Below are 12,872 nucleotides of genomic sequence, written 5' to 3'. Positions count from 1 at the left end.
TCCATTGCATAAAATTTAATGTCATACAATTCTATTTTTTACAATATATAAATTTGCATTCATCTAATCTACTTTGTGTTTCATACTAAGAGTTGAAATGAAGAATGCAACACTTGCATTTGCAGCACCGTATCTCTTTCAGCATGAGCTTTCTTTTTCTCTTCTAACTCCAGAGCTATTTGCTTTCATCAACCCTATACACACAACAAGAAACCAACAAGTGACTATAAGAAGTTAGATATCGACAAATCCAACTTCTCAAAATTATCACAATGATAAATAAAAAAAGGCACCAAAGGTCTCCCGTTTGGCATTTGGAATATCCCTAAATACAACAGTAAAAAATGTACCTTACGAGAGCAGCAACAAGACTTTCGGCATTTGGAACATCTAAATTAAGGCAAAAGGTTTCTGCTAATGCCAATCTAATGATAAGTGAGGCAAGCACCTGAGATCAATTGAAAATGGATTTGTGAAATATATTCCTTCAATCCAAAATACAATGGGAATGGGCAATTAGACATGATGGCACACCTTTTGATCTGCAGTGCACCTTCTTCGCATTTCAAGCTCTAGCAACCTGAACTTACAATCAACCATAAACATTAGGGTTGGATATTGTTATAAGACAAGTTCAAGCACTAAGTGCAGGTAGATGGAAAGATGCAATTCGGTTTGAACTCATATCTGATGGCAGTTCAAGTCAAAGTTCTATACAACTTGGTCAAGATGGAGAGTCTGATTCTGGTGGTTTAAGAACTCCAGGGTTAAAGATTCTTTACTGGTTGGAATGTGAGAAGAAAAATGTCACTTCAGATGCAGGTTCTTGTCCTTTTATTAAGATTGAACCAGGGTTAGACTTGCAGATAAAGTGTCTACATAGTTCATTTGTCATTGACCCTTTGACTAACAAGGAGGCAGAGTTTTCAATTGACCAGAGCTGTATTGATGTTGAGAAATTGCTGCTAAGAGGTATATGTTGTAATAAATATACTCGTCTAGTAGAAATTTATTAAGAGTTAGGGAAAAATAGTCATATTGGTCGAGCTGCTGGTGATGTCCTTCATTCCCCTATTGATCCACCTGTTGATGAGTACAAAAAGGCCAGTTAAAAAGAAACCCTTTGTCCTCTTTTTTATTTCTCATTGATAACATTCTTGTGAGGAGACACCATATCATTACCAAGCAATTCACCTGTTGTTAATTTTCTGGTACATGTTATCAATTATACTCTGAAAAAATAAAGTAATTTCATCAGAAAAAAAACATGTTTATTCCGTAAAACTTATTTTATATTTTATATTACCTGATAGTATTTGAGCAACAGGGGTCTTTTCTTCTTGAATGTCGGGGTCAAAAGGTCACACTCCATGTCAAAAGGAACAGGGTCAAGGTGGATCACTTTCACAAATTCAAAACCTTTCAACTACAAAATTAAAATAAAAGATTAATTCATGAAAACAGATAAGTGGTAAAATAGTTAGTCATTAAATTATTTAAAAAGAAAAAAAACGAAAAAACAACCTTGTTTTCTTTTCCGACTTTAGTGAGCTCTCCCAAGACATATTCTTTAATTTTGGGATTTTCACATAAAGCTTCAAAATCCCCAGAAATGTTATGTGCGTTAGCATAATGTTCAATTGCTTGCTTATTAGGATTCGCAACAGCAACAAGACAAGACTCAAAGCTGTTCCCATAGATCCATATCTAAAATACCAACCATAAATTAAATAACATCTTAAATGGCATTTTAGGTTAAAATAAGTTGAAATTGTGAGTATTTTAAGTAATGTACCGAATCATGATCAGAAACAGGTCCAAATACATTCTCAAGATTTTCAACAATGACATATTCTCCTTGTGAGAGCTTAAAAATGTTTTTCTTGCGATCAATAATTTTCATGCTTCCATCAGGTTGCCACTCACCAATATCACCTAAACCATAAAATAATATAAGTTAATAAGATTTTTTTTATTATTTTTGTAAATTATATACCTGTATGGAACCAACCATCAACAAGGACTTCTACTGTAAGGTCTTCTCTTTTATAATAGCCTGCAAATAAAACATTTCCTCGAATACATATCTCTCCTTGTGGTTTACTTGAAAGGGTGTCATAATTCATTTTAGGAACAGATTCCAAACAGGCATCCAAATTGGGTACGGCTGGGCCCACGGTTCCCACCATCTCCATTTCGTTTGGTAGTGACACGAATGATCCAGCACAGGTTTCCGTTAGCCCTGTGTGTTATTTAGGTTGCTTGTTTTTCAATCATTGTCTTGTGAGCCCATTGGACAAGTAGTAACAACATATCAGGTATGCCTTCACCACTGTTTTTCCCCAAAAAGCAAAGATTTTGTTCAAAGTTCAAAACCCAGTATTCAAATGGTGCGTGAACAGCAGATCTCATAAAAAAACTACCTGATAGCACTTGTGGGTACAATACTATAAGTTTCCCCTCTGTCTTTGTTCTTGCTGTACAATTCGGTATTCAATCCTTGCTCCTTGAATTCTGTAATTATCTGAAGTCACAAAGCACAAATCATGAGAAAGCCAGCAAGAAAAGAAAACAGATGTCTGGTGTTGGCATCGATTATGTGAATTGCAGCACCCTGTTGGCCCTGATGTCACAACATGTCAACTTTTCCATCCTTACCCATCTTATTACCTCCATCTTTACATAGCCAAAAGATGAAAGAAATTATTGTCTACACTCACTTGAGCATTTCATCAAACACCTCACGTGCACTTCATCATTTCACCTTAAAATAAAATTAAAACTGATAGAAATCCCACCAACAAGTAGATAACACAATCAGGTTAGTAAAGAGATGAATTTAGAAAAAATCATTCTTGGGAATGATGAAGTCGAATGCGATGATGAGAATTCGTGGAAAGTAAATGAATAGATGTTGATATTGGAGTTTAAAAGAGAGTTGTACCTTGGAATGTTGAGCATAGACAAAAATAGATTGATATAGGAAGACGATAACATTTATTTGAAGGAGTCGATAATTCTTCCTGCCTTGATCACATGTCAATCGGAGTTGAGGGCTTTAAGAACTGGAATCAGACCATATTTCATCTGACATTTGTGTGCATAATACTCGAAATTCAAAAACCATAGATGTATAAACCACGATTCGTCAACCCCATAGAATCGAACATATCAGTGTTACAATCGAACCTATCAGTTGTTGTGCAGGAAAGGGGGGGGGGGAACGAACTAGGGTAGAATCAAACCTATCAATTGTTGGTACCGATTTTAGGGCTTCACATAGAACAAGAAAGAGGTGGTGATGGAGAAGATCGTAGGGCGGCGATGGATGGTAGGAATGGTGGTGATTGTCGATTGTGTTGAGGTTGCAGGTGGTGAGATGTAGCTGCGACAATCATGGTGGTAGTATGGAGGGGAGCTGTAGAGAGAGAGAGAGAGAGAGAGAGAGAGAGAGAGGGAGAGATGGTGGTGAGTCTGATGAGGTGAGCATTCCCGTGGAAGGAGGAGACGCAAGCGGGCTTTTTAATTTTTTGGATTTCATTCCCCCCCAAAAAATGAAAACACGAGCTAATAGACTAAAATTATAAAGCGACAAGGTAATACGACGCGCTTTTTAGGATAGGTGCCCTCCGTGTTTTTACTTTTTTTTTTGTTGGACACTAATTTTAGGACGCTCAAAAATGCGTGCCCTCTATCCTTCAAATTTTCCAGAGCTGACGTTATTTTTTAGGGCACGCACAAATGCGCGTCCTTTATTAGCGCGCTTCATTGTTTCCGTGTCATTAAAGGGCAGTTTTCTAGTAGTGAGTCAAGTGAGTCTCCTTCTATAAAGAGCGTCAAATTTGGTTTCAACATTCCTCCAGTTTTTTGATTTACAACATTTAATCGTCTGGGTTTTTGATTTGCACCAGTTACAACATCTCATCTTCTGGGTTTATATCCATCTCTACCCTCCTTCTACATAAAGAATCAATTATAATGGTGTAAGTGTAATTATTCGGATTGATTCCAAAATTTTTAATCTCTCAGAATACCCTTCCATTACCTATGGACTAAAACTGGTGTACACAACAACATTTGGTTTAAACGAATCTGGCACACCCCAAAACCGAGAACAGCGGAAACGTTCTGGGGAGGAGGACGTCATGTAATGTATCATAACAATGTAAAGTAGTAAACAAGCAACAACATCATCCATTGCATTAATAGTATAATTTTAATTACAGGTGTGTTCTTTCATAGTATAAGACAACATAATAACTAATCACAATAAAAGAGGAGTCTTGATTTCTCCGTGTTCACAAAACCTGGTCGTCGTACCTGTCTATTTGTGACCTGAGAATACAAGTTATTTTCAAAGCGAGTATCAGCAATAAAGCTGGTGAATTCATAAGTATTAATGTGTCTTTGATTTGTAAAACTGGAAAGTAAAGACTTGTAAACATTTGGAGAAAATTTTGTATTAGTATGAAAATGTTTGTAAGTAGTTGAAAACCCTAGAAAATCCCTATGATTCCTACTAGTATAAAAAGGAGTCTTCTACCAAGACCTAACCGTTTTGAAAGTAGCCTTCTACCAAGACCAGACTGTTTTGAAAGTAGCCTTCTACCAAGACCCGACTGTTTTGAAAGTAGCCTTCGACCAAGACCCGACTGTACGACTATTATTATTATTATTATTATTATTATCTAATCTACCTCATTGATTATGTGAATATGACACATGGTAAAGGTATTAATAATATATTAACTGGAGTTTTATCCTTTTGTAATTGTCGTATATACAGTGTAAGTACTGTAGTATTTGTAATAAGTGACTACTTTTGTACTAATTTGCCTTAATTGAGGGTTAAGGCATAATGTGATGGCTAGATTCCATACTAAACGCTCCCTGTCAAGAGATTTTGGGAACTAAACGCGACCCCTGCATGATTTTAAGCCGTGAACATCCACATTACTATGATCATGTATACCTAATATAACTAGCAAAAAGCATTAGTGATTCATTGGTATAGGTAGATCCTGAACTTGTTCCATGCTATAGCACCTTGTTATGTTAGTTTTGTTATCGCGTAAAGTAAGCCTAATCGTGTAAGCGTATATATGTAAGCGTATTCATGTAAGCGTATCTATGTAAACGTATTCATGTAAGCGTATCTATGTAAACGTATTCATGTAAGCGTATTCATGTAACATGTAATGTATTAGTATAGACTCATGAATGAACTGACTTTTGTGTGATTCCTTGTACTTGGAATGGTAAATAGTATCTCCTAACTACACCTATTATAGTTACTAGTGACGTACGAGTATAACCGGAAGTATACCTTTGCTACCCAAAGGTACTGAACTAACTAATGGAACCTTTATACCTATATATGTATACATGATATATAACTAATATTTAGACGACATTCGGACGAGCAACCGATGCCTAAGGCCACATCCCAATGAGGAAAAGGAAATAAAGTGAGTTGGTCGTCCTAAGTCCTTTAAACATTATTTATATAACTATACATATCTAGGCATGCATTTTACAATATAAAAGCATAAAAGAAGTTTTGTAAAACCTTTGAAAAGTTTAATACTAAGAAACGATGAGTTGATGTCAGTTTATAAAACGATTTGAAAGTATTTTGTTTGATAAGACAGTTTAAGTATAAGGGAAACCATTGTTTGAAAACACATTTGTAACAGAGTTTGAAAGGAAACTTACAGTATGTAAGATAGTTTGATAAAGAGTTTTAAACATGTGAAAACGTTTAAGAAAGTCATTTGAAGAAATTTTTTTGGTAAAACAGTTAACGTATAGTAAATCCATTTGCATGGTCGTTATTTGTAACGCCCGTAGATCCGGGCTAGGCAATTTAGAGGCAATAGGGGTCGAAAACGACTTTTCGACAAAATATTATTTAGAATAAATAATATTAACCAAGTTGTGGAATATGTCACAAGGTTTCCGTACATATAAAGAACGCCGAAATCCGAGTTATAACGAATAAGTTATGGTCCGTCGAAGTTTTACGGCAAAACCGGCACGACACCGGGAAGCGTAAATAGTGAATTTACGCTAGAGCGAGATTTAGCCTTGGCAATCTAAACGAAAGTTGTAGAATATGTTAAACTAAGAGCGTCGATAAAAAGAACGCCCAAATCTGACTTCGTATGAGGAAGTTATGATTTTTCTAAGATTCGGCTTAGCAGTGCACGGCCCGAAACTCGAATTTTAGTTCGAGCGGTTTTTGGCTTACGCGACCTAAATGAGAGTTGAAGATCTCATTAATAGGAACTCAACGGTAAAAAGATGGATGAAAACGGAGTTCGTATGAAGGAGTTACGAATTCTTCGCGGTCATTTAACAGTCTAAACGCCTCCTACTGTTAAATTTGTGATCGGTCGAGAATTAGCCGACGGAGTCTAAATGAAATTTGTAGATCTTGATTTTACCTACGCGTGGATATAAAGAACGTCAAAAACGGAGCTCGTATGCGAAAGTTATGATTTTTCTAAGTTCGAAGGCTGATACGCGATAGGGGGTGACGTGGCACCACCAGAATTGGACACGTGGCACCACCAGAAGGTTGCCACATGCACCAACTCGACGAGTCATGACTCAGACTCGACGAGTCCATCAGATTTCTCCCCTATAAATAGAGGTGCCGGGTTCCCTCATTTTCTCACCCCTCAACCTTCTTCTTTCTCTCTCTATACTCTCTCTCTCTCTAAGCTCCCTAACCCCCCCTAAAAGCCTAGGTAAACCCCCTAGCACCCGAAGGAAGCCCCGAGGCTCCTGGAGTCCCGAGAAAATAGCCTTTCGGCTCGGGAACGCTGCTCCAGCGAAGCCCGGTTTTGCGAAAAACCCGTTGTAAGTGAGCTGTACCTACCCTATCTTTAGTATAGCTTATGTTTTAATATAGTAACATTATTAGGAACTTATAATGAGTATTTGGGCTATTATTATGAGTTATATTGAGTGTTATTTAACGCTTATATAATAATAATAATTGCTAGACTATTAGTTTGTCGCGGTTATCGTTAGACTAAACTCTAGTGGTATTGATACTAGGTTTTCTCGAAGGAAATTGTTTTGAGAGTATCGAAGCGCTGTTCGAGTGTTGAGTCACCACCTACTCAGGTGAGTGCATAGTCCCTTTCATCTTACACATAGATATGAAGTATTTTATATAAACTACGTGCTATGTGTGCATATTATCTGAATACTTGCTGTCTATGCTGGTTGAACGTTTTATACATGTTTTAAAGGACTTAAACTGTATACGTATTTTATATATACGAAAATGTTGGGTATGAGATGGGTAGATGAATGATGAGAGATAGAAGATGACGTGAGTATAGATTGGCAGCTATAGACTTAGTGCCTATGGGACAAACACCGGTAGCTATGGACTTAGTACCTGTTAGACGTTGGTAGCTATGGATTTAGTACCTGTTGGGAATTGGTAGCTATGGACTTAGTACCTATTAGTTAGACGCTGGTAGCTAAGGATTTAGTACCTGTAGGAATTGGTAGTATGGACTTAGTACCTGTTGAACAATGGTAGCTATGGACTTAGTACCTATTAGATAAAGACCGGTAGCTATGGATTTAGTACCCGATGAGTAGACTATAGCAGCTATGGAATTAGTGCTTTACGAACGAACATTGGCAGCTATGGATTTAGTGTCAGTCCTATGACCCTAGAAGTAAGAGACTTTAGAATAAATGAATGCAGGATAGATGACTCTTAGGTTAAATCCTTAAGAGTAAAGAAGATAATGGGGATTGGGTAATTGGGCTGATTGTTTGATTGTATAAACATAATAATTATATTATTGTGGGTTGAAAACCCTATGTACTCACCAGGTTTCCCAACCTGACCCACTCAGTTTATTTATATCACAGGTGTTGATACGAAGTCACATTACACTGAGAGATTAAAGAGATGTAGATCACTAGTGTAAATAAATATAAGTTCCGTTTATGCTTATGTTCCTGTATTGACAATGACATCCCAAAGTTTTAAAATGAATAAAATACGTTTCTTCGAAAATGTTTTGATAACGCATTTATCGTATTTTTTTGGGAACAAATTCCGCAATATTTTTATAAAAAGAAGTACTCTGATTTTATAAAGCATAAACGAAATCGGTCTTTTCTGTCCGTAATTTTGGGGATGTCACAGTTGGTATCAGAGCATTAGTTTAAGCGAACTAGGAATTTGTAGGAAATTTCTAGACTTAAACCTAGAATGCTAAGCGATGATTGTGAGGTGTGAGCACTAGATTATTTAGGGAAAATTCCTAACATGCTTTCATGTGCTAAATGTTTGATGATATGCATTATATGAACGGATCTATGGTCTGTTGCCGACCGGATCTGGAAACTTTATGTGTTCATATTTCTAAACGTTTAATTACGATATTAGAACTGGCATATAATTTTCGAAGAGATAAGGAGAATTACACGTCGATCATAAATAAAATCTTCTCTATCTAAATTCTCGTCACTCTACACTGGACATCTAAATTCGATGTATAGATCGACATGATGAACACTCAAAGCGGATTCGGAGATAGTAACCCGCAGCCTAAGCCTCAAGCGATTGAGCGTACACGAGAAGTAGAAGTTGCACCCGAGCCAATCACGATGGAAGGAGTACAGGCAATGGTGCGGATGATGTTGGATCAACAGATGAGAGAAACAAGGTGCTTAATTCAACAAAGTAAGGACGAACTTACTGTGCCCGTACGCCAGGCACCCGCTCTTGAGGCAACCATCTGGGTTGCTAAGTCTGTCGGAAAGAAGATCAACGATAGGGTCGCCAACAAAGTTGAAGTTGGCAAGAAGAGGAAATTTGAGGGATCTTCAAGGTCCAACAGGAAAAACTAATCTTCACAGTCTAGAGGAGGAAGAGGTAAAGCAAAATGGTGTAACAGGAAATGCCCTAAGGAAGTGACCTGCTTTAAATGCAGGAAGATTGGTCATAATGCCCATAAATGTTCAACCAAGGAGGAAGTTTGCCTCAAGTGTAGTGGAGTGGGACACTTCAAGCAAGATTGTCCAATGAGAGCAACAACGCCAAATGTACTGCTAAAGCACTATGAGGGATATGATGAGAAGGTGACTTGCTACAAATGTGGAAGGATAGGGCATTACGCCAGCAAGTGCATGTCTAAGAGTAAGGTGTGCTATGGATGTAACAAAGAAGTACATTTACGTAGGGACTGCCCGAAGAGACATGAAGCAGCTGACAAGGTAATCAAAAGTGAGGATTGATATCCAGAGATCAAGCTATGAATGTAAACATAGTATGGTAGGGGTAGCCTAATAGAGGCACGATCTAGGGTGAACTTGAACATCTATGTAATAGTTTCAAGAAATAATAAAGCCTTCGTTTTGTTATCTGATGTGTTAAACTGTTATGTGATTTTCTTGTATGGTGACTTGGAAAACTGCGAGACAATACTTGGGACGAGTATGAGTAGGTGTGAAAGGTAGTAGATGCATATACTACCAGAAGCACAGGACTCACACTTGGATCAGGGAAAGTCACAAGGTTACCGAGAAGCCAATAATTGATTCCGCTTTATTCAAGTATGTCGTTACCATTTTTTCGGTAATGACTAAAAATATTGTTGATATTCCGACCCGAGTGGTCATATCGAATCGAGCCCGACTACGATAAGTATGTTGTGTGGTTCAGAGAACCATGTTTGATGTAGCGTCCGACTTAAACCAAACGATTGAAATCAAAGCGATCAATAGAAGTATCGCACTCGTTGTTAAAGAAGTTGGTAGTGTGATTATATCACATTAGAACATGAAGGAAGGCATAGTTTGTTTTGGAATTTAACTTTAGGAGGCCTAAGTCTAAGTGTTGCAACGTACGATGATAGATCATTAGAATATGACACATCGATCTATAGTAATAACAAAAGAACTCATCTTAAGTTTGTACCCAGTAAGGATCAAGATTGTGACTTGAGGGTCATAATTTGGAGTCAAACCTAAGGAAGAGAGCAGGTGCACGATCAAGTACTGCTTACAGTCAATAAGTCTAAGAGATAGACTTGAAGGAATATAGAAGATATAATTATTACCTAGGATGAAGAGATGACGTATGGATTCATTATACGACCATGTTTCGTTGATGATTCCGGGACGTAATCATCCTAAGGGGGAGATAATTGTAACGCCCGTAGATCCGGGCTAGGCAATTTAGAGGCAATAGGGGTCGAAAACGACTTTTCGACAAAAGATTATTTAGAATAAATAATCTTAACCAAGTTTTGGAATATGTCACAAGGTTTCTGTACATATAAAGAACGCCGAAATCCGAGTTATAACGAAGAAGTTATGGCCCGTCGAAGTTTTACGGCAAAACCGGTACGGCACCGGGAAGCATAAATAGTGAATTTACGCTAGAGCGAGATTTAGCCTTAGCAATCTAAACGAAAGTTGTAGAATATATTAAACTAAGAGCGTCGATAAAAAGAACGCCCAAATTTGACTTCGTATGAGGAAGTTATGATTTTTCTAAGATTCGGCTTAGCAGTGCACGGCCCGAAACTCGAATTTTAGTTCGAGTGGTTTTTGGCTTACACGACCTAAATGAGAGTTGAAGATCTCATTAATAGGAACTCAACGGTAAAAATATGGACAAAAACGGAGTTCGTATGAAGGAGTTACGAATTCTTCGCGGTCATTTAACAGTCTAAACGCCTCCTACTGTTAAATTTGTGATCGGTCGAGAATTAGCCAACGGAGTCTAAATGAAAGTTGTAGATCTTGATTTTACCTACGCGTGGATATAAAGAACGTCAAAAACGGAGCTCGTATGCGAAAGTTATGATTTTTCTAAGTTTGAAGGCTGATACGCGATAGGGGGTGACGTGGCACCACCAGAATTGGACACGTGGCACCACCAGAAGGTTGCCACATGCACCAACTCGGTGAGTCATGACTCAGACTCGACGAGTCCATCAGATTTCTTCCCTATAAATAGAGGTGCCGGGTTCCCTCATTTTCTCACCCCTCAACCTTCTTCTTTCTCTCTCTATACTCTCTCTCTAAGCTCCCTAACCCACCTAAAAGCCTAGGTAAACCCCCTAGCACCCGAAGGAAGCCCCGAGGCTCCCGGAGTCCCGAGAAAATAGCCTTTCGGCTCGGGAACGCTACTCCAGCGAAGCCCGGTTTTGCGAAAAACCCGTTGTAAGTGAGCTGTACCTACCCTATCTTTAGTATAGCTTATGTTTTAATATAGTAACATTATTAGGAACTTATAATGAGTATTTGGGCTATTATTATGAGTTATATTGAGTGTTATTTAACGCTTATATAATAATAATAATAGCTAGACTATTAGTTTGTCGCGGTTATCGTTAGACTAAACCCTAGTGGTATTGATACTAGGTTTTCTCGAAGGAAATTGTTTTGAGAGTATCGAAGCGCTGTTCGAGTGCTGAGTCACCACCTACTCAGGTGAGTGCATAGTCCCTTTCATCTTACACATAGATATGAAGTATTTTATATAAACTACGTGCTATGTGTGCATATTATCTGAATACTTGATGTCTATGCTGGTTGAACGTTTTATACATGTTTTAAAGGACTTAAACTGTATACGTATTTTATATATACGAAAATGTTGGGTATGAGATGGGTAGATGAATGATGAGAGATAGAAGATGACGTGAGTATAGATTGGCAGCTATAGACTTAGTGCCTATGGGACAAACATCGGTAGCTATGGACTTAGTACCTGTTAGACGTTGGTAGCTATGGATTTAGTACCTGTTGGGAATTGGTAGCTATGGACTTAGTACCTATTAGTTAGACGCTAGTAGCTAAGGATTTAGTACCTGTAGGAATTGGTAGCTATGGACTTAGTACCTGTTGAACATTGGTAGCTATGGACTTAGTACCTATTAGATAAAGACTAGTAGCTATGGATTTAGTACCCGATGAGTAGACTATAGCAACTATGGAATTAGTGATTTACGAACGAACATTGGCAGCTATGGATTTAGTGTCAGTCCTATGACCCTAGAAGTAAGAGACTTTGGAATAAATGAATGCAGGATAGATGACTCTTAGGTTAAATCCTTAAGAGTAAAGAAGATAATGGGGATTGGGTAATTGGGCTGATTGTTTGATTGTATAAACATAATAATTATATTATTATGGGTTGAAAACCCTATGTACTCACCAGGTTTCCCAACCTGACCCACTCAGTTTATTTATATCACAGGTGTTGATACGAAGTCACATTACACTGAGAGATTAAAGAGATGTAGATCACTAGTGTAAATAAATGTAAGTTCCATTTATGCTTATGTTCGTGTATTGACAATGACATCCCAAAAGTTTTAAAATGAATAAAATACGTTTCTTCGAAAATGTTTTGATAACGTATTTATCGTATTTTTCTGGGAACAAATTCCGCAATATTTTTATAAAAAGAAGTACTCTGATTTTATAAAGCATAAACGAAATCGGTCTTTTTTGGCCGTAATTTTGGGGATGTCACGTTATTAATCACATGTGATTGATATAACAATTAGCATGATTCAACTTGTATTCCCCCCCCCCCCCCCCCACATAAAGCATTTGTAAACATTTAAAAGCATTTAAAAGTTTAATTAAGGGGTATGAACTGACCTACAGTGAGCAGATCGGATGGAAGTGTTAGATAAGTGCTTGGTGCCAAGTGAAGACTTAGACACACACAATGATGCTGATAACATATGAAGACATGTGCGTGTATATATACATATATATATATATATACATATATATATATATATATATATATATATATATATATATATATATATATATATATATATTATTAGTGATTATAACACTAATTA

At 37.3% G+C, this 12,872-nt stretch overlaps 1 protein-coding gene across 1 annotated transcript; it reads right to left on the bottom strand.

Moving 5' to 3' along the window:
* Positions 1-1,190: 1,190 nt before the first annotated feature.
* LOC111914801 (long chain acyl-CoA synthetase 4) lies at positions 1,191-2,355 on the bottom strand. Its single transcript, XM_052771187.1, has 5 exons — positions 1,997-2,355; positions 1,796-1,935; positions 1,525-1,707; positions 1,307-1,426; positions 1,191-1,232 (listed from the first exon to the last, which is right to left on the bottom strand). The coding sequence occupies exons 1-5, from the start codon at positions 2,193-2,195 to the stop codon at positions 1,191-1,193; spliced, it is 684 nt and encodes a 227-aa protein (XP_052627147.1). The 5' UTR covers positions 2,196-2,355.
* Positions 2,356-12,872: the final 10,517 nt, after the last annotated feature.

The sequence above is a fragment of the Lactuca sativa genome, chromosome 4 (assembly GCF_002870075.4).
Source record: "Lactuca sativa cultivar Salinas chromosome 4, Lsat_Salinas_v11, whole genome shotgun sequence".
NCBI lineage: Eukaryota > Viridiplantae > Streptophyta > Magnoliopsida > Asterales > Asteraceae > Lactuca > Lactuca sativa.
Note: the sequence above shows the minus strand (reverse complement) of the source record. Positions and strands in the feature narration are given on the sequence as shown.

Coding starts and splice junctions, on each gene's coding strand:
- LOC111914801 (XM_052771187.1), bottom strand. CDS start 2,195: ATGGAGATGGTGGGAACCGTGGGCCCAGCCGTACCCAATTTGGATGCC. Junction 1,708..1,795: donor CTGTTTCTGATCATGATTCG/GTACATTACTTA, acceptor TTGGTATTTTAG/ATATGGATCTATGGGAACAG. Junction 1,427..1,524: donor AAGTCGGAAAAGAAAACAAG/GTTGTTTTTTCG, acceptor TTAATTTTGTAG/TTGAAAGGTTTTGAATTTGT.